Source organism: Capsicum annuum, unplaced genomic scaffold (assembly GCF_002878395.1).
Source record: "Capsicum annuum cultivar UCD-10X-F1 unplaced genomic scaffold, UCD10Xv1.1 ctg82274, whole genome shotgun sequence".
NCBI classification, from domain to species: domain Eukaryota; kingdom Viridiplantae; phylum Streptophyta; class Magnoliopsida; order Solanales; family Solanaceae; genus Capsicum; species Capsicum annuum.
Window position 1 is genome coordinate 414,580 of NW_025893054.1, and position 22,270 is coordinate 436,849.

The window sequence follows — 22,270 nt, forward strand, 5'->3', positions numbered from 1 at the left end:
TTTGAGGGCCTGTTTATGAAATTTGGCTTTAGACTCCTAATCTTGTCAAGCCGATCTTGATGAGCTTAGATCTCCATATATTATAATATGTCATGATATTGAATATGTAGCATGAGCTTCAACATTCGTATATTGTAATAAGTCATGTTATTGAATATGTAGCATGGGCTTGGACCTTCATATGTTGTGAACCAGATCTAACAAATGTGGACTTATTCCATTCGTAAATCTACCTTTTGAGCCCCACTTGGCATGCAATATATGAGAAACCTAAAAACTTGAATAGTGTGCAAAATATGATAATTTACTAAATTGAAATGTTCTTTCATATTTCCAATCGTTAAGGAAAAACAATGATAGGAGGGTTCACACGCAATGACCGATGCAGCTCTTTGGCCACAAGCACATGTATTTTCAACAGGAAGCATAGATATACATGTGAAAACCTACCAAAATTTTACACAATTAAGTACAATGAGTTCAACGCTAATAACTCAAGTTAGATCAGCCTATGTTAAAATGAGCTTGAAGTAAGCGGGAGCCTCTTTTGAAGCTAAAGCAGATCACCTGTTGAGAATGAAGTCATGCTCCATGTCCGCCTTTTCACAAAAAATGGAGAGATGAATTGATATATTTATTGAATCCTTCGGGACTGATAGGGCTCAAACCCGCACTTCCTTCGAAGATTGCAAAGAACGCACTGCTTAATATTAAAGGTCTTAACATGACCATTACAACTCCGGCGATGACAACAGGATGCATGTCATCACATAGTTTCATATGCAACTCTCTTCCTCTCCCTTGCACAACTCTTCTCTAACTGCCTAACACATTTATACTACCTACATGATTATATGTCATACAACTGGTTGCTCAATCTCACATTTCCAAATTTTACACTGGTAGAGAAACATCCAAATCTATCGGCTGGTTCACTGTGTGACGGTACATAAATTTGTTATGCTATGTTCAACTAGATTATAAGTCAAAAATAACTACCCTATCAATCTAAAATGTTTCCAGCCTACCTTGATTTCCAGTCCAGAATCGCAGAAAGCAGTGCGTAATTTGGTAGAAGGTTCTTATGAGCTAATGGAAGGTTCGTCATTGGTGATACATTGTTCTCTTTTATCCATGTTTCTATTGCCTTCCTGTCGTAAGTATACCCATCAGCTGCTACACAAGGTTCCTCCATTATGCTCTGCGACAAAAAGAACCAACCGTGCCTTAGAAATGTAGATGAGAAACTTAGTCTGTAGTACGTAACAATTGATTCTTTGGTACTATTTTGTGCCCACATCAAACATGCATCATTATCACATTGTAAGAGTTATTTAAAGCAAAGAATGGCACACCTTGAGTAAAGGACACAAATAGTAGTTAGGAGGAGGAGGCTGGGCAGGCGAGGCAGAATCTCGAGCCTTATCAGCAACTTCTTTCAATTTCTCCAACGCAGGGAGAATTTCATCTTTCAAATCGGGCCTGTCTCTTCGACAAAGCTCTGTGCATTTAAGGGCTAGAATAGCTAGTTCTTTGGTCTCTTCTAATGGCCATTTACCAGCCTCTGGATCTAGTACCTTAGTCAGATTATCATTATCCGTTGCTGTTTCAACAATGTGGGGAAGTCCCATTGCTGCTTTTGCTGTTAGCAACTGCAAGAGAACCATCCCAAATGCATAAATGTCCGATGTTGGAGAGATTAATCCGGTCCTTTGGTACTCAGGATCTATGTAGCACAGTGTTCCCACAGGACCTGTATCTTTGTAAATGGTGGATAACATAGCATCTGAATTTATCATGGTTGAGAGGCCAACATCACCAATTTTACTGACAAAATTACGATCAAGCAATATGTTTGCAGGCTTTAGATCACGATGAATAATTGGATCTGGTTTGGAGCTGTGAAGAAAGGCAAGGGCAGAGGCCACTTCCCATGCAATTCGATATCTATCAAACCATGGAATTGGAGGTGTGTCATGTTTCCTAAGAAGCCTCTCCTCCAAGCTACCATTCTCCATGAACTCATACACTAAGCAACCACGATCGGGGCACACACCAAGAAGGATTAGCAAGTGTGGATGACTTATTTTGCTCAATATTTCCAGCTGAAACAACAAAAGAGCAGATCCTGAGAATTCTAGAATAGAGGGTACTAATATTGGTAGGTAACCTTGGTACAATGGTCTTTATGACCAGACAAGTGTCACAGTTTCTTTTGAAACTCAAGCTAACTCAATTTGGTCATTCTTTCATTCATTAACTTGTCATACCTCTCGTTGATACTGCTTCGTTAGGTGAGATCCCTCAGAGTGAAGAACTTTGACAGCGACTGTAGTATGATGCAAGCTGCACTTATAAACAGTTCCGTATGCCCCCGTACCAATTTTAAGATTTTCAGAGAAAGAAGAGGTGGAAGATACAATTTCTTCCCAACTGAATTCTTGGTACTGATGTGCCTGACCCATCAAGGCATGCTCAAGCTTCTCTTTTTCTTTTGCCTCACGCAAGGCTAGTAGTTCTGCTTCTTTTCTTTGTGCAGCCTCTCTTTCAGCACAGTCCTTCACATAATCAGCTTCTTTTTTTGCAGCTTCGTACTTCTCATTCTCTTTTCGGGCTAACTCTTTTACTTCCTCCTCCTTTAGACAAATTTCCCTAAGTTTAATGTCTTCCTCCAACCGGCGCTTTTGCAGCTCATTTATCTGTTTGCGTGCAGGTTTATAACCAATATACAATATGAATCAGACATAAAAGGATGAATAATAAAAGTCATTGTTGCCGAAGCATACCTTTCTAGAAGCTTCGATTACTTCAGTTTGTGCAACTGCATACATTCCTCGAGTATTTCTTAATTCAGTTCTTAGCTTCTCCAGCTCAAAATTGATGTCCGCCTGCATTAGAAGATTGAACAGTGTTAAAAATCTAGGATGTGCACTAGATTGTCTTTGACAGGTCCAGAATTAAGAAAAAAAACAGGAAGCCTTCCTGATGTAAGTGAAATGAAATCACAAGTCATCATCAGTTGTTTTTTATCAGAACTTTGAGCTATGCACATTTGATGAGTAATGAACATAACAAACTGAGGCAGAATATACCTCAAATCTCGATGATGAATTTGTTGGAGCCCCTGAAATTGAAGCTTGATCATCTGCCGTTGTATAGTTGTTTGTTACCAAGCTCCTAAAACTAGAAGCAAGGTCATCTCCATCAGTAAGAAATGTTCCTTGGGGACAAGAACTGGCATCATCCTCACCGTCATCAAAATCAAGAGAATACTTTTTATGGTGGACTGGTACATTTGAACTTGCTCTTCTATGTGGAAAGTTCTGATTAATAAGTGAAAGAGCTCGAAATCTTTGCATTGGCAGTGAAGGAGAATGGAAGTGACTGTATGAAGTACTTGAGTCTGGTTCCGACCTTTCTGAAAAGCAGAATACAGATAAATTGTTCAGTCCAAGAAATGATGCACTTACGTATAGAAAAATGTCCCAGTAATTGTGTTCTCTCAAGAAAATGGGATTTATCATTAGAAAATAGCTAAATATGAAAACACTAACAAAAAGATTAAATCAATAGACAATGCATAACAAAAGAAAGATTCGAATCTGAAAAACCAGTCGCTATATGTACGACTTTGTTTCAAAGTATACTTCCATGCTACCTTGGTTCAAATAGCAATGCAAAGTTCTACTCATAAGACACCAGGAACTACTAAAGAATCTCCATAGTGTGCTCAAATAGAAGATCCAAGATTTATAAAGCTTTTAAATGTTTTGACGGAAACAGGGTGAATGAAGAATAAATTTTGTAGGAGAGTGAATTAGATGAAGATCCTAAGAATGAAGTTATGATTCTTATTAGTCGGGATGGTTAATTATAGATAGTGAACCATCACCAATATTCCTTTTTAATGAATAGAAATACTGTTGGTTTTTTAAAAAAAGAAATGGGGTAGCGAAAAAGGGTGGATTGAAATCTTTCAATAGCTTTCAATGAGTTTATTGAGCATTGAGGGCCTTTAAACAGCCAACATAAAACAAAAATCAGCATAATTTGAATTTCAAAACAATCTAAAATATCTCAACAACTAAAACAACCTAATTTAAAATTTAAAATTCAAACTCATCTTAATTCTAAACAACTTATTAACTAAAATTTACTGCAGTAACTAAATCAATTTTCAACACTCCTCCTTTGGTTTAGTTACTGCAATTTAAAAAAGTTGTTCCTTCTCAATTTCTGCTTCCGCAAATTGTACTCACTACTAAAAAATGCCCAAAAAGCGACGCAAAAAAAAGGTACGAACTGTGTCGCTTTAAAAACCAACGAGAAAAGCGACGTTGGCCGTCCCTTTTTTAGTTTAAATTTAATTTTTAGTTATTTTTTATTAAAATTGACGGCCAACGTCGTAATATCTGTCGCCTTTTTTCGCGGATTACTGCGCCAACTAATTAAAAAATATTTTATAATTTTTTTTAATAAATGCGACGGATAGCGTCGTAATTTATTTAAAAATAATAATAGTTATTTTTTTCAAAAGCGACTTACTTCATCAATTTTAAAAAAAAAAAATTATTTTTATTAAAAGCGACTGACAGCGTCACTATAATTTTTATTTTCTGAAATATTAATTCTAGAAAAGCGACGCCATCCGTCGCAATTTGTAGTTATTTTAATTTTCTCCAATTTTTAAAAAAGCGACGGACAACGTCGCTTTTGTGAAAATAAAATACGTAAAAAATAATGTTTTGAAAAGCGACATTGGCCGTCGATATTTGATATTTTTAATTTAATAATAAATAAATAATTTTTATATTTTAAAAAATTAAATTAAGTACATATATTTTTAAAAAGCGACAACCAACGTCGACGTTGGCCGTCGGAATAAATTCAACTTTTTAGTCCACTGTGTTAAGGCAAAAGACCTATTATTTTCTTTTTCTCACTCTCTTCATTTCTTTCTCTCTAGCACCGCTTGTTTCTCTCTCTCTTCCTTCCTTTCTCTCTTTCTCTCTTGCAACGCTATTAGTGACACTTCGAGATTGTCATCGACGAGTTCGCTATCAGTGATATTCACACTTTAAGGTATGTTCAACTTTCATTCAACTCTCACTATGTGCTGTCATTGTTTGTCATGATCTAGGAAGTTAGTGAGATCAATTGAAGGCTATGATTCACAACAGTAGGTTTAATAATGGCCTCTTGTATTTTGTTTAAGACTAGAGTACCTAAATATGAAGTGTAAAAACCAAAAAAAACTCATCCTGCTATCTCAAACTCCTATCTCTCTCACACACTCTCTCTCTAAATCTAGCTCCACTTTAAATTTGAGATAATGTTCTCATATATTTACTAATATTTGCTTGCATTTGACTATTAGGGTTAAATCTGTAAATCCCTCTCATTTCTTTGAGGATTTGTGTTACTTTAGTTGGTTTTTTAGTGATTTTAATTGAAGTTGTAGATGAATCTCTAAGCTTTTAGTTGTTTATGTTAGTGATTGGAGTTGGAGCTCATAAATCTTGAAGTTCTTCAATAGGTTTGATCTGTTAAGGTTATGCCATTTTTGCTCTTTAAGTTTTGAGGTAAGTGAAATTATCTAATTCTGTTCATTGCTCTTAAACCCAAGACTTCCTTCTATCCCCATTTTATTTTTTTCGTTGTAGGTCACATTTCAGCTCCTTTTACTAAAGATTTTAATATTTTTCTTTTATTTGTTTCTCTATTTCAATGTGAATCCAACTAATTGGTTCCTCTTATTTATAAATTTGATTTTCTCTCAGCTAAATGGCTTGACTAATTTCCACTTTTTGAAGTATAGTAGTTGGATAAAAAGGGGTTTTCAATACCTAATTTTGAAAGGATTTTAATGTTTCAATGAAAGTAGCTTTATTGTAGGTACTCAAATTGTGCTTAGTCAAAAGTGTCTAGCAGCTTACTTATTCAACAAAATATCGATGTTTGTGACAAGTAGGCTTGTTCTATTTCTCTTCTTTATGGAAAGAATTAGACACTATTAATCAAATTAGTTAATAAGTTCATGCCTTAAAAGTAAAAGAAAGTAATAAAAGCAAATAATGCAGAGAAGATCAACTTAAGTTTGGATAACTTATCTTTCACAGTTTAATGAATTCAAAATAAAAAAACTCAGAACTTTATTCAGAAACACCTTATTCCAAGACTTGAATAAACATTTTTCTTCTCTTTCAATTTTTTTCGTAAATAAGTTGTTTGAACTTTAGTTAGAAAGATTTGTGATTTACATCAAGTTTGAAACTTTTTTGCTATCTTGGCCACTGTGTTTCTGGACTCTTGTCTTTAGTTAAAAAAAATATATAGCACAATCGAAATGAGACTTTGGTATTCATATCACTCCATTGTGGAAAGTACGGGGATATTAAGCGAGAAGTAACATTGACTATAAGTTTCCAAATAATGATGAGAGATATCATTTGTAAGTTTTTCTTTTAAGAGCCCAATAGTTCTTTTTCCTATTTAGCACTAATTATTACATGATCTTAAAGAAATAAATTAAATCCAAACTCTCTTAATTTTGGTGTAAGATCAGTGTTGCACTTCTGAATATCAGTTGATCTATTGATCTTTCTAAGTTATGATGAAATGTGAAGTTAATGATCTGTGACTTGAAAATGCTTAAGTGTTGCTACTTCAAATGTGAAGTTAACGACTTGAAAAAACTTATGTGTAGTTAGTTGAAATTGTAACTTTGTGACTTAAACATGATTAAGTGTAGCTACTTGAAATGTGAAGTCAATGAGTTGAAAATGCTTTAGTTACTTGAAATTGTGACATTATGACTTGAAAATGGTTAAGCATAGCTTCTTGAAATGTGAAGTTAGTGACTTGAAAATGCTCAAATGTAGTTACTACTAATTGTGAACTTGTGACTTGAAAATGCTTAAGTGTTGCTACTTAAAATGTGAAGTTAATGACTTGAAAAAGGTTAAGCGTATCTACTTGAAAATGATTTAAGTGTATTCACTTGATATCTGAACTAATGACTTGATTTTTATATGTTTTAATGTAAAGTTGCATATTATTGAATATCTATATTTTTATAGATAGATCATCGTCTGTGGATGTATGATATGGATTATGAAAATGTTGGTGGTTTAAAACCCCAATATCTTGATGGCGTTAGAGGTTTTATCGATCATGCAATGTCACTAGATCTATTTCAAGAAAATGGAGTGGTTAGGTGTCCTTGTAGTTCATGTAGGTGCTTGAAGTTTTTTCAACCAGATATAGTGATGACTCATCTCTATCGTAATGGATTTAAGCCAAGATACTTTGTGTGGATTGATCATGGAGAAAGAGATGGTTTGAATGGTATATTTTATAATTCGTTGCCTGTGGATGAATATGACATGCTTGTACATGGTCGACACGCTAGGATTCAACATGCTAGAGTTCAACATAGGGTGCAACAGGATAGAGTACAACAGAAGGATAGGATTCATCAAATGGTCAATGATGCTTTTGGTATTGGGGATGGGATTGAACCCGAACAGAATTTAGAAGAAGATCCCAATGAAGAAGAAAGAGGTTTCTATCAACAATTAGAAGAGGCTAGTCACCCACTATGTGAAGGCAGTCTGCATTCTGCTTTATCTGTTGTAGTTAGATTACTGAATATCAAATCTGTTTGGAATGTTGCTCAAGTTGCTATGGACTCTATGGTTGGTCTTTTGGGTGAACTAGTAAATTCAGAATTGAACATACCTCAGAATTTTTATCAAGCAAAGAAATTGATTTCCAAGTTGGGATTGTCATATAATAGAATCCATTATTGTATAAATGGTTGTATGTTGTTCTATAATGATGATGTTGAATTAGAAAATTGTAAGTTTTGTGGACATGCTCGTTATAAGCGGACTCCCGGTGGAAAGATAGTTTCTATTAAGGCGATGCACTATTTACCTAGTTTCTATTAAGGCGATGCACTATTTACCTCTTATACCTAGGCTAAAAAGGTTGTATGCTTTGATGAGTTCTGCCCCACACATGAAATGGCACCATGAAAATAGGGGGCCACCAGGTGTCTTGTCTCATCCATCAGATGGAGAAGCTTGGAAGCACTTCGATAGAACTTATCCTAATTTTGCTAGTGAACCAAGAAATGTTAGATTGGAGTTGTGTGCAGATGGTTTCACACCATTCTCTAATTCTAGCACACCTTATTCTTATTGGCCTGTATTTATTACTCCATATTATGTTCCTCCTGAAATGTGCATGACAAGTCCCCACATATTTCTAAGTTGTATTATTCCAAGTCCCCGCAATCCAAAAAGTTTGATCGATGTGTATCTCCAACCATTGATAGATAAATTACTACAATTATGGCATGAAGGTGTAGTGACATATGATATATCAACTAAGCAGAATTTTGTTATGCGTGCCAATTTAATGTGGACTATTAGTGATTTTCCTGCATATGGGATGTTGTCTGGTTGGATGACTGCTGGAAAGTTAGCTTGCCCATATCGCATGAAAAATAGCAAAGCAGTCACTTTAAAATATGGTCGAAAAAATTCTTGGTTTGATTATCATCGCCAGTTCTTACCCATGGACCACGAGTTTAGGAGGATGAAAAATGCGTTTAGAAAGAATAAGATTAAGAATGATCCGCCACCTCCACTTTCTAGACTTCCTGGATATGGCGTTGAACATAATTGGACCAAACAAAGCATATTTTGGGAGTTGCCTTATTGGGAGACAATAAACTAAGACATAATCTTGATCCAATGCACACTGAAAAAAATTATTTTGATAATTTATTTAACACAATCATGGATGTTAAGGGCAAGACAAAAGATAATTCAAAAGCTAGAATAGATATAAAGGAGTATTGCAAGAGGAAGGAATTGTGGTTGAAGGAAAAAGAATATGGTAAATTGTTTAAGCCCAAGGCTAGTTTTTCATTCACCTTAGATGAGAAACGGGAAATATGTGAGTGGGTTAAGAATTTGAGGATGCCCGAGGGGTATGCTTCGAATTTAGGAAAACGAGCGAATATGGAAGAAGGGAAGTTGATTGGAATGAAAAGTCATGATTGCCACGTTTTTATGGAAACCTTGATTCCTATCGCATTTAGCCACCTTCCCGAGAGGATATGGAAACCAATCACAGAGATAAGTTTGTTCTTTAAAGATTTATGTTCAGGAAAGTTGTTGGAGAGTAGCTTAGACAGAATGGAGCAGAATATTCCTGTCATCACTACGAAGTTGTAGAAGATATTTTCATGTGGCTTTTTTGATATGATGGAGAATCTTCCAATCCTCGTAGAAGAGGCACGTCTTGGAGGCTCAGTTCAAATGAGGTGGATGTATCCTGGAGAGAGGTAAATTTTTTAAAATTAATTCCATCATTTTCTTAAAAATAAATTCTTTTATCTACCTAAGATAATATTATGCAGGAAAATTGGTGAGTGTAAACAATCTATTAAGCAAAGGGGAAAGATTGAAGGTTCGATTTGTGAAGCTTATCTTGCAAAAGAAATTGCTTATTTTTGTTCGTACTACTTTGGGGATGAACTGCCATGTAAGAGAAATAGGTCCAATCGTAATGATGAAGGTGATGGTGATCCTATGTTTCCACCTATATCAATTTTTAACAATTCGGGTAAAGGGTCTAAAAGTCATTGTACGCGAGCCTTCACTAGTATGGAAAGAAAATCTATTGTAACACATGTTTTGCTCAATTGTCCAGAGATTCAACCATATCTTGAGTAAGTGTTAATGATGTTATCGAATTATATTAATTTGTTAAGGATACTTCACTAATAAAAAAATCTTAATGATGTACACTTGACAGTTTATTCATTGGGAAATGGGGTAATGATGCCATATATACGAGGTTTTCCAATTGGCTGAAAGAATATGTAAGTACAAAAGATCATATATGTATTTACTAAAATTTTATATAGGTCATTTAATAAAATTTTATATAGGTCATTTAATAACATAGTACCATTGAACATTTGCCATTGGTGAGAGATATTATATTTGGTCCTGCAACTCAAATTCGAACAATGAATAAATATTGTGTGAACGGTTTCAAGTTTCAAACCGAGAAAGTTGTATAAGAAAACTAATAACAGCGGCGTGTGTGTTGAAGGTGATGTCGATGGTAATGGTCAAATCGTTGAATATTTTGGTGTCATACAAAAGATATTAGAAATCAGGTACCCTGGTTGGCCAAAAAAGAAGAAAATTCTATTTCGGTGCAAGTGGTTTGATCCATCACATAGAGGTACCAGGGTGAATCAACAGCATAATATAATTGAAGTGAAGCACACGAGGCAATATAATCTCTATGATCCCTTTATCATTGCACAAAATGCTAGGCAAGCATATTATGCTACATATCCATTGCGCAGAAATAAAGCCAATTGGTGGGTGGTTATAAAGAGTAAGCCTGGGGGAGAATTGAGATTGAGAATGTATTAGATGTGGCATACCAGAACGAAGTCGCAGTTGTTGATCAAATAGTGGATGATAAGTTGGAAAACAATCTAGAACATCCTCAACGCATATTAGAAGAAGTTTCTGATGATGGGATCATTGACATTTCAAATACTGCGGAAGAAATAAATGAGGGAAATGAATCATTCTGGGAGGATGAATGGGACCATGAAAATGAAACAACGGATGAGGAAGAATGGGAAAATGATGGAAATGAAACAAGCGATGAGGAAGATTGAGAGAATATAGATAGGATTGTTAGTTTTTTTATTACCACTACTTATTTGTTAATACTTATAATTTTTTTATGTATTCTAATGATGCAACTAAGAACGGGGTTCTTGCTAATTTGGTTGTTGTCTAAGTTTATATTTTAATTGTTGTGTTTTGATAATAATTATTTGTGGTATCAATTTGTGGATTGTTTCTTGGATCTTAAAGAAGCCCTCTATTGCACAAGTAAATTACAACAACAAAAACATCAAGTTAAGTACGATTGGTCTGAGGTGAGATCCTTTAATTTCTTGAGCCTCTCTACTCTTTCACAAGTATTAATTGAATGCTTAACTTTAGATGGACAAGAAAAATGTTGAGTGGCTGAGGCATCTGAACATATATGTTCTGTACCAGCAATCAGAACATATGGGTTTTGTACCAGCAATTAGGCATTATATTCAGAAAAAAACTGGGTGTTTTCTATTACTTTAAAAAATCTGAAATTATTATTTCTGCAGTAGTCTTATCAGAAGTAGGTAGTTTAATGTAATCTTGCATACAGATGGCATCCGGTGATAGCGGTGATCAGCTTGGTTCTGATAAGAATTTGAAGTCAACTGCTAAAAAGAAATCTAGGACGCCAATAAATCCTAATGATATTCCTGCCACAAATGCACACCTCTTCATCAGAGAGGTCTTATGTCCCATTTGGCACTGGTAATCCTGTAGATTATCATGGTCCCAGAAAGCAGCGACAGGTGTGCACTTCTTATGCTCCACAGACTTTCAGGTCTCCTACAGCTATAAGGACTTCGAGATTTTCATCTGGTACTCCATCCCCTCGCGATTCATCCCCCCACCTCTCAGGATTGCGACTGAGAAACAGCTCTGACTCCGATACGCAGACATCTTCCCCCCCACACACCCCCACCCCCATTTAGTGAACCTTTGGTATTCCCGAGAGTAGCATCTGCATCTGGATCTGCACCTCCACCTCAACCTATAGCAGATGATACTGATGCACATTTGATTGGTCTAGTTAATTGAGATAAGGACAGGCTTGGTAGAGTCTTCATCGAGCCTGATGGATCTAAGTAAGTTTATTTTTTCATTAATAAAATATTCATGATTACATATTTATTTTGTTCTTTACAGGTGGCATCCCGCATCAAAAGAAGTTAATAAGGCAGTGAAGGAGAGTGTTAGAAGGCTTTTTACACAACCTTGGCACAGTTGGTCGGAGATTCCAGAAGACCATAGACAAGCAATGTTTGAAGAGTTCAAGGTCTAGTACATTTAATTTTTATTTAGTTAACTTTAATAGTAATATATATTTGTATGTATATATATATCATATAACGTTACTCAATTGATTTTCAGACAATGTGTACTTGGTTAGAAAAGTACAATAGAGCTATATGCACTACTTTTGAGAGGAATGCTGGTACAAGACTACGCAATTGGCTTGAATGTGTTAGGCGTACAGGCAATGTTGCACAATGGCTTCTCAAAGAGGTATATGATGATTTGTGTATTTATACGGATACTCCTGAATATAAGGCACTCAGTGAGCAAAATAAGAAAGTTAGAACCAGTTTAAAGGGTGGCTCATTGCATACCGGAGGTGCAAAGAGTGTCAACGTCATAGTTCAAGAAATGGTAAGTAGAAATCTTAGGTTTTAATTTAGGCGTTTATATAAAGTTCATTAAATACTACTTGATTACGCGTATTTACCTTGTGTTTACAGAAAAAGGAGTTGGGTCGCGAATCAACTCAACTTGAGATCTCCAGACGAACTCATCTCGTGAAAAAGACGAATGAGTCAGACCCAGATGTGTGGGTTGAGCCCAGGGCTGAAAATGCCAATGTAAGACTTACATTTATATTTTACTTTGTTATACTTATATCTCTCCCTTATAATTTCTTATATTGTATTGCGTCTAAATTCAAGTTCTTTATATATTTTTGGGACTATACTGAGTTTATTGTTGTTGTGAAAAGACCATGGAGACTATTTTGTTAGTAATGTTATTAATAATTGAACATTGACACTTGTATGAGATTTGTTTATAGTAGTTCAGTCACAACTACATTAGAAGCACCAAGTTGGTATGTTAAGCTACAATGACTGGAAATTTGAAGCTCAATTGATGAACCTCTTTAATGTCATTGCCAAGTCCTTCGAGGTGTCATTTTCCAACTCCTTAATTATTAATGCCACTCCTCTAATCTTGGTAAACGTATATGAACTGCTACTCATATTTTTGCAACGTTCTATTACCTATCTGGATTTACGTTCTGATGCTAATTATAATTGCCAAATTAAATTGTTCAAATGACATGATTAATTTTTTTATAGATTTTAAGGATATATATTTAGTGGTTATCATTGATGTGCCCATATTTCATTACTAAGTCATTTGCATGCTATATATTTCAACAATTTATAAGATTCAGGAATTAAGTGTTTCCATAGTTTTCTTGTATATTTTATTATATTGTAAATGTCACATTATAGGCCAGTTGTTTACATGTTTAATGCATAGAATTCTACTTTCTTTTTAGTTATCTATAGATTATAGTCTTTATGGATTATTTACCTACAGGTCACCCAATTTGGTTGTATTTGTTTAAGTAGTATATGTCAATGACTCATGGATCACCTATTTAGATATTCGTAAGTTTACTTTTACATATTATATGTGTTTACATTCTTGTAAGTTTTATCTAACTCAAGTGGATTTCCATTTAGATGGTTTGTAGATAGAGTGCTTGACAAGTGCTCATTATGAGTATTGTAGAGTTCGAATTATCGAGTAAAAATTTGAGAATGATGTATGATCTTGTCCTTCATTTTAGTAATTTCTACAATATAGTTGGCAGGGTGCATCTATTGATTTTTTCATCATCTCAAACTCACAAATGAAGACGTCAATATGGATTCATTGGATTCATTAGCAAACAAGAAATTATTGGTTCTATTGACAACACCAACAATTTGAAAGTTAGGAGCTTAAAGAAGGTGGTGGACTTATTTGCTACATACCTCTTAAGAATCATATTTCTCTAAAGTTTGTTTTATATTGATCAAAACCTTTGTTAGCTTCTGTTGGTTTCATCATTTTACTCTATTATTTTCAGAAAGTGGTGGTACTGCTTCTATTAGACTATTCCATCCCTATATAGTATCCACCAAGGTGTCTGACATTAGCAATAATATGTGCATTTATGTGTGCGCCCAAATTTTCTCACCTACAATCTACGTACTTCTCTAGTTTTAGAAACCATGTTTTAGGTGCATTTATATCTGCATGCTCTTACATCGCAATTAAGTTACTTATATCCTACTAGTAAAATTTACTGATGTGTCTTTTTTAATATGCAGAATGAATATATACGCTATTTGTCTGAGTTTGGTTCAACCCAGCCTACACAGGAAGAATCAAATCAAATTTGGATCGAAAAAGTGGCAGGAGGAAAAAAAGAAGGGGAAAACCTATGGGTTTGGTTCTCGAAATAATTTACGACGTCTTTGTGCTGGATGGGTTGGTATTGGTTCCTCGCGCCAGGCTGAGGCGATTGATGGTGTTCAGCTTGCTGCTATGTCGCAACAGGTTATAGATCTTTCACGTGCCTTCGCACAATTCGTTGCTCAAAATGAAGTCATGAGCAAGACTGTCGAGCAACTCAAGAAACAAATGATTTGCATGAGTCGTCGTCGTCACCATTCTCCATCTCCCGATTCAAGTAGCAAAGAAGAAACAGAAAGTGATAGTTTGTTGACACTGCTCCTTAGTGTTATTTGGATTTTAGACTTTTTTTAGATATTAATTCTTGAACTTAACTTTTAACTTTTAAATTAAAAAGCTTAAAGACTTGAGTGTTTTAGATGTTTTTGAATATTGGATAAGTTTTTTGGATGTTGTTGAAGCATTGATGATTTAAATGACTTAAATGTTTTGATGAGTAGTTTGTTGTATGATTCGTAATGTGTGTTGCATAGTGTTCTATCTAACAAATTGTATTTTATATATGGCAGGTGGGATGCAAAAAATTAAAAAGTGCAGAAAAGCGACGGATCGGGTCCCTTTTGTTCGTCGTTTTTTTAAAATACATTTCCAAAAAAGCAACGCTTTGCGTCATTTTTTCAATCAGTAATTTAAAAAAAAGACGATGGCCGTCACTTTTTTAGTCATTATGAAGAACAAAAAACGATGACCGCCGTCGCTTTTATATTTATTATGAAGAACAAAAAGCGACGACCAATGTCGCTTTTTAATTCATTACAAAAAAAGAAAGCAACAACCAACGTCGTTTTTTCATTCAGTATGAAGAACATAAAGCGATGATCAACGTCGCTTTTTTCAAAAAAAAAAATTCAAATTACGACGGATCGTGTAAATTTTTCTAAAAAAATAAAGTGACGTTGTCCGTCACTTTTTGTTCATCATGTGTTCTTCACTAAGAACAAAATGCGACGCACAGCGTCGTTTTTTCTAAAAAAAACCTAAAAAGTTATTTTTTCTAAAAGCGACATGGTCCATTGTAATAAAAGCGACGCAGGCCGTCGTTTTCAAAAAAAGGACCCTTTTTTTTACGCAAAATAAAGCGACGCCTTTCCGTCGCTTTTGGACTAAAAAGCGACGCAGGCCGTCGCTTTTAGCCGTCGGTTTTTGGCCTTTTTTTAGTAGTGACTTGAGGATTGTTTTTAAGCTTGCTCACTTTTGTAACATGACCTGCTTGTTTGCAATTTCCACAGATTGCATCAGGTCTCCACCAACAAAAATTCTCCAAGTGAGTTTTCTTTTTGCAGTGTCTGCAAAGAGGATAATTACCTTTTCCTTTTTTGTTTTGTGCATAAAAAGCACTCTCAATAACATTGTCTTGTCTGAAGGCTCTTCTTTGCTCTTGTGCTTGAAGAGCACTTATTAGTTCTTCAATAGAGATAGTAGAGAGATCTTTAGACTCTTCCAAAGATGAGATTTTAGACTCGAATCTCTCCGGAATTGTCACAAGAATTATTTCTACAACTCTTTCATCTTTAAAATCCTCACCAAGCAACCTGATTTTACTGACAAGCAAAGAAATCTTGTCAGAATACTTGGCAATAGTTTCATCCTCTTGCATCCTAAGAGATTCAAAATTCCTTTTCAAATTCAAAATTTGCATTTGTCTAACTCGATCACTTCCTTGATATTCCCTTTTTAGTTTTTCCCAAGCTTTATTTGTTGTCTCACAAGCAATAATTTTAGAAAATATCGTATCCGCAACTGAATTTTGAATTACAATTTTGGCTTTGAATTTTTTTAGCTTTTCATCTTAATGAGATTTAATCTGAGCAACAGTAGGATTTTCAGGGAGTGGTTGTAATGGTGTATCTTCCGCTACAACTTCCCACAAATCATAGGCTTGAAGATATAATTTCATTTTCACTGACCAAATTTGGTAGTTTTCGCCAGTAAATTTTTGGGGCATTCAATGAGAGACTGTTGTTTGACATACTTTTGGTTGAAAATAGCCCTACGCTTTGAAAATAAGCACAGGTTGAAAATGGTGGCCCTGACGGGTTAAAATAGGTAGCCCTTACGGGTTAAAAACGATATGGTAGCGCTTAGGAAGAATTCACTGGTCCCGAAAGATCAATGAAACTCTTGATACCACTGTTGATTTTTTTAAAAAAGAAGATGGGACAGCGAAAAAAGGGTTAAAATGACTCTCACTGGATTGAAATCTTTCAATAGCTTTCAATGAGTTTATTGAGCATTGAGGGCCTTTAAATAGCCAACATAAAACAAAAATCAGCATAATTTGAATTTCAAAATAATCTAAAATATCTTAACAACTAAAACAACCTAATCTAAAATTTAAAATTCAAACTCATCTTAATTCTAAACAACTTATTAACTAAAATTTACTGCAGTAACTAAATCAATTTTCAACAAATACTCTTTAATGAATTGATGTGTCCTTAAACTCATAGACATGTTCCAGAGAGAGATTATGTAATATGAATGGACAAGTATTTCAAGTGGTGTATTTTCAGGAATAGGCATATTAAAACGAATCACCCAAACTAAAATCCGACATTCATGATGTGTCAAATAATGAGAATGAAGCAATGACTAAAACGAATCACCCAAACTAAAATCCGACCTTCATGATGTGTCAAATTATGAGAATGAAGCAGTGACAGTTGGATGACTACCTAATGTACTTTTACGAATGAAATAAACTGTTTCCACAATTAGTAGAAGATTTATTCCAGAAATAACTCTTCAATCAAGATCCAGCACATGCTATCACCATCCTGGGACATGCTTTAATAAAGGTACAGCAGGGCATATTAACCAGTTGCTACTACGTCTTTCGTTTAAAGCCATCAAAAACAACATTCAAACGCTCAGTACTAACCAACGTCTGCTCCTTCTGAGATTAAAGGTGATGGTAATGTGAATTCATATGTAAGACCCCGTATGATCCTAGTTCATTTCAGCTTACTATTGCATGTTTTGGGGTCCAAGACTTAAAAAATTTCACTAAGTGTTAAGACTTAGTCATTTCCAAAGCCCCTCAAACTTCAATGATTTTAGTTTCGACCTTTCCCGGCTATAGAATGTTGATTTTAAGGTGGATTCATGATCAGGGATGTCAAAGGTACATCTCGGGTGAGTTTTGAAATTTTTAGACGAGGTTTAGACTGTGTTTGGATGACCAAAACAGCAAGGCATCACGATGGAGCCGTGCCTCGATGGGTAGTTGACCCAAGCTTAGGGTCGCGTCGCGTTGGGTGGCCTCCTCCAGCTTCTTAAATCCTCGTTATTAAGGGCATTTAGGTCAATTTCACCCCACCCCAAACTCGTCCATAACACGAGATTTAGGGTCCTTAGGTGCATTATTGGCCTATTTTTCACAAATCCTCTCTCAAGAACAAACCCTAGCCTCTAAAAAATTCAAGCTCAAACTTCAAGAACCTTCACGAATTCTTCGATTAAGGTATGTTAGATGTTCATTCATGGGTCCTTATCACCCATGGAGTCCAAGAACCCATTTCCAAGTTCAAAATTATGATTTTTTACGTGTTAACATGAATTATATCCATGAAATTTCATGAATTTCGATTATGTTTACAAATTATTTTGGTTGAAATTGCCCTTTATACGTTCGAATGGTGATATTCAAGTTAAATCCTTAACTCATGTTTTTAATATCGAAATTATGTGATTATTACATGATTTAACTATTCCAATGCTTTAACTCATGACCCTTATGTGTTTGATGAAATGCCTAGATAAATAGGTTTTATACAATGACTACTTATGATGTCCTCAAAGTTGTATTATGGGTCTTGTTATTGCTATCGAGTTCTGGGGGTTATGAATACCCGAAAATTTAGTTGTTTACTTACTCTCGGTATCTTCAAAATGGTTTCAGATATGTTATGAGCATTATCAGTTCAGTCAGTTATCATAATCAGTTAAACTTAAATCAGTTCAGTATTCCGAGTCAGTTCAATTGGGAGAAGGATTTAGCACCGAGCGAATACAGGGATGGTTGTTTCCCCTTCAGTTAGGCAGAATCGTTAGTAGTAGTCCCTGTATTCCAGAACTACGTAGCCAGCGTAGGATATGAGGAGTCACCCGTCAGTTTAGGCTTGGCTACCTCTCAGGGTCACCCATCAGTTTAGGCTTGGCTACCTCTCAGGGTCACCCGTCAGTTTAGGCTTGACACCCTGGCCCTTTGGGACATCAGTTTAGTGGATCCACACAACCATTGGCCTGTGACACGGTACTGACACCCTTCCAACTAGGGTCCAACTAACTCATATTATGGCATGTCGGTTAGATGATAGCTCCCACAGTCTCAGACCAGTATTCAGTACAGAGTTCAGTTTCAGGTTTGCTTGACCATAGCATACAATTACCAGTTATCAGTATTTCAGTCTTTCAGATTATAGACTTATTTCAGATTACAGATTTATGCTTGGTCTTGCATTCTCAAATTTTACAATTTTCATGCATTTATATTCAGTTACCTCATGCTATTCATTCAGTCAGTTATTATTCATGCACATGAACCCCTGCATATTAGCCTAACCTCATCTACCATACCAGTACATTTAAAGTACTGATCGCATACTCATTTCCTGCACTATGATGTTTGATATCATAGGTTCGGACGCTCAGGTTCCCGACCGTACGTAGGCATTCCGGCGCATCAACAGCATCAACAGTGGTGAGTCCTCATCTATCGAGGACATGGTTATTATTTCAGCTCATTTCAGTATTTTATTTCAGTTAGACAGTTGGAGTTAGTTGGGGCCTGTCCCATCAACTCTCTTTCAGACAGTTTTAGAGGCTTTCAAACATTTTAGACAGCCAGTCAGTTGTTGGTCTTTTCAGTCAGATTTTAAATATTTTCGCATAAGTTTCAGACTTTTGGGTTATCAGTTGCATTATTTTCAGATTTAAAACCTTAAGGCGTATTCAGTTATTCCACATGTGTATTTCATTATTATTATTTAGTGCTCACAGCAGGTACCAGTTCATGGGTTAGCTTGTGGTCTTTCGAGATCGTAAGCACTTTGTGGCATCCAGGGTATATTTTCGGGGCATTACAAGCTTGGTATTAGAGCCTAAGGTTTTATAGTTTCCTAGGGAGTTAGAAAGCCGCATTGAGTAGAGTCTTGTGCATGGGTGTGAAGCGCACCACACTCATAGGCGAGAGGCTACAAAACGTTCTAGGAAAAGTTTCCCTTCTTCCAGCATTTGTGTCGTGCGATTGAGTATGAGCTCAATTTAAACTCTCTAATTCAATCTTCCTTTCATTTACAGTGAACATGCCTCCCAGAAAGAATAACGGAAGGAGAAATGGAAATTTGCCTGCACCCCCGCCTGTTCAGGAAGATCCCTTGAACAAGTATGTCTCTCATGTAGAATTCAGAGCTGCATTCACTACTTTAGCTTACTCTGTAGCAGCTCAGAATAATCAGCAGGCTACTGTCCCAGCCGTTCTAGTGGCTGATACTGTCGCAGCTAGAATTCAGGACTTCACCCGAATGAACCCTCCTCTGTTTTTGGGATCCAAGTTTGATGAGGATCTGCAGGAGTTCCTTGACATTGTTCAGAAGGTAACTGACATTATGGGTGTGACTTCTAGTGAGAGTGCAGAGTTGGTTGCTTACCAGTTGCAGGATGTAGCTCACACTTGGTATAAGCAGTGGAAGGGGGATAGAGGCGCAGATGCAGGGCCTATAGAATGGGAGGAGTTTGCTACAGCCTTTTTAGATAGATTCTTTCCTTTGGAGTTGAGGGAAGCTAAGGTGCTGGATTTCATTAATTTGAAGCAGGGAAATATGAGTGTGAAGGAATATTCGCTTAAGTTTACTCAGCTAGCCAGGTATACTCCTCATGTGGTGGCTGATAATAGGTTTAGGATGAGCAAGTTTGTGTCTGGTGTATATGATAGTGTGGTCAAGAGTGTAGGACCACAATGTTGATTAAGGAGATGGACTTGTCTACGCTTATGGTCCATGCTCAACAGATTGAGAAGGAGAAGGTTAAGGAGAAAGAAAGCGAGAACAAGAGGGCTAGGACAGGTAGTTTCAACTTTGCTCAGCCGAGGTCAGAGAGTGGTAATCGTCCCCAATTCCGTCAGAAATCTTCAGCTAGTGCTTCTGTGCCAAAGTTCAGAAATGACAATCGGGATAGGGCGCCAAGCTCTAAGTCGCAAGGCAGTGTAAACAGTGGTTGCACAAATCCTCTTTGCTAGAAATGTGGTAGAAACCACCAGGGTGAGTGTAGAGCTAGCAGTGATGTACGCTTTGGGTATGGCAAGCCAGCCATCGGATCCGGGAATGTCGGGTAGTTGCTCAGAAGGGAAGGAATTTACGCCAATAGGGCCAGTCCCATCTATCATCAACTCCAACAGGTCACCCAAATCAGCAGGGCGCCACCTCCAGTGCCACCAGCGGTCAACGCCAGAACAGACTATATGCACTTCAGTCCTAACAGGATCAGGAAAATTCTCCTGATGTGGTTACGGGTACGTTGCAGGTCTTTCATTTACATGTATACGCTTTGTTAGACCCCGGAGCTACATTTTTTTTTGTAACTCCCTACATAGCTATTAATTTCGGTGTCAGTCCTGAGACTCTAGCAAAACCCTTCTTAGTGGCCACCCCAGTAGGTGTTTCTATTGTAGCCAGGCAGGTATACAGGAACTGTCCGGTCACAATATCCCAGAAAGTCACCTCAGTTGATCTTGAGAAATTAGAGATGACCGATTTTGATGTCATTCTCGGCATAGATTGGCTCCACTCATGCTATGCTTTAGTTGATTGTAGAAACAGAGTTGTTCATTTTCAGTTTCCGAATGAACCAGTCCTTGATGGAGGGGTAGTACTTCAACACTTAGGGGTCAACTTGTTTCGTACCTTAGAGCGAGAAAAATTATATCCAAGGAGTGTGTTCACCATCTTGTTCGAGTCAAAGACTCTAGTTCTGAGACTCCCAATCTCGAGTCAGTTTCAGTAGTAAGGGAATTTCCAGATGTGTTCACTAAAGATCTTCCCGAAGTTCCTCCCGAAAAGGAAATTGACTTCGGAATAGACCTGGGAAATTGACTTCAAAATAGACCTTCTTCCAGATACCCAATCCATATGTATTCCGCCATACAGAATGGCTCTAGCTGAACTTAAAGAGTTGAAAGAACAGTTGAAAGACCTCCTAGATAAGGGATTCATCAGGCCCAGTGTTTCCCCATAGGGCGCTCCAGTCCTTTTCGTGCGTAAGAAAGACAGTTCTCTTAAGATGTGTATCGATTACCGTCAGTTGAACAAAGTCACCATCAAGAATAAATATCCACTCCCTAGAATCGATGACTTGTTCGACCAACTTCAAGGTGCCAATTATTTCTCTAAGATAGACCTCAGATCCAGCTATCATCAGCTCAGAGCCAGAGAATGTGACATTTCGAAAACAACTTTCAGAACTCTGTATGGTTACTTCAAATTTCTAGTCATGTTCTTTGGACTAACGAATGCTCCAGCAGCTTTCATGGACTTGATGAACAAGTGTTCAAATAGTACTCGGACATGTTCGTCATAGTCTTCATTGATGACATTCTCGTCTATTCCCATAGTGAAAATGATCATGCAAATCATCTCAGAATTGTATTACAGACTCTTAGAGCCCATCAGTTATTTGCCAAATTCAGTAAGTGCGAATTTTGGCTAAGATCAGTAGCTTTCCTCGGCCATATTGTTTTCGGTGATGGCATTAGAGTTGACCCTCAAAAGACCGAAGCAGTGAGAAACTGGCCCAGACCCATTTCTCCGTCAGACATTAGGATTTTCGTCTATTGCATCCCCATGTCTAGATTGACTCAGAAGAAAGTCAAGTTTCGATGGTCAGATTCTTGTGAGAAGAGTTTTCAGGAGTTGAAGACTCGACTTACCTCAGCCCTAGTTTTGACGTTGCTAGACGGTTCAGAGGGATTTATTGTTTACAGTGATGCTTCCAAAGTTGGTCTTGGTTGTGTGTTGATGCAGAAAGGTAAGGTCATAGCCTATGCT

The 22,270-nt window shown here is 36.5% G+C and overlaps 2 protein-coding genes across 8 annotated transcripts in view; one reads left to right on the plus strand and one right to left on the minus strand.

Moving 5' to 3' along the window:
* Positions 1 to 303: 303 nt before the first annotated feature.
* Positions 304 to 22,270, minus strand: part of LOC124895451 (U-box domain-containing protein 35-like) — a 30,384-nt gene continuing 8,417 nt past the window's right edge. For both annotated transcript variants that reach the window (XM_047405890.1, XM_047405889.1), the window contains exons 6-10: positions 3,093 to 3,418; positions 2,787 to 2,888; positions 2,271 to 2,699; positions 1,356 to 2,105; positions 304 to 1,201 (exon numbers count right to left, since the gene is read on the minus strand). In XM_047405890.1, the coding sequence (XP_047261846.1) occupies positions 1,025 to 1,201; positions 1,356 to 2,105; positions 2,271 to 2,699; positions 2,787 to 2,888; positions 3,093 to 3,418 (1,784 nt within the window). In that variant the 3' untranslated portion in view covers positions 304 to 1,024. The remainder of the gene's footprint in view (positions 1,202 to 1,355; positions 2,106 to 2,270; positions 2,700 to 2,786; positions 2,889 to 3,092; positions 3,419 to 22,270) is intronic.
* Positions 4,754 to 14,242, plus strand: LOC124895452. Of its 6 annotated transcripts, XR_007051722.1 has the most exons (7): positions 4,754 to 5,082; positions 5,495 to 5,582; positions 11,853 to 11,982; positions 12,078 to 12,356; positions 12,446 to 12,565; positions 13,575 to 13,720; positions 14,084 to 14,242. XR_007051722.1 is itself a non-coding variant. In XM_047405895.1 (6 exons), the coding sequence occupies exons 3-6, from the start codon at positions 11,965 to 11,967 to the stop codon at positions 13,593 to 13,595; spliced, it is 438 nt and encodes a 145-aa protein (XP_047261851.1). In that variant the 5' UTR covers positions 4,754 to 5,082; positions 5,495 to 5,582; positions 11,853 to 11,964; the 3' UTR covers positions 13,596 to 14,242. The 6 variants fall into 6 exon arrangements, 5 of the variants coding, with proteins under 5 accessions (XP_047261851.1, XP_047261847.1, XP_047261849.1 ...); XM_047405895.1 differs by having other exon boundaries at positions 13,575 to 14,242; XM_047405891.1 differs by lacking the exon at positions 13,575 to 13,720.

Coding starts and splice junctions, on each gene's coding strand:
- LOC124895452 (XM_047405891.1), top strand. Junction 12,357..12,445: donor ACGTCATAGTTCAAGAAATG/GTAAGTAGAAAT, acceptor TTGTGTTTACAG/AAAAAGGAGTTGGGTCGCGA. Junction 12,566..14,083: donor CCAGGGCTGAAAATGCCAAT/GTAAGACTTACA, acceptor TTTAATATGCAG/AATGAATATATACGCTATTT.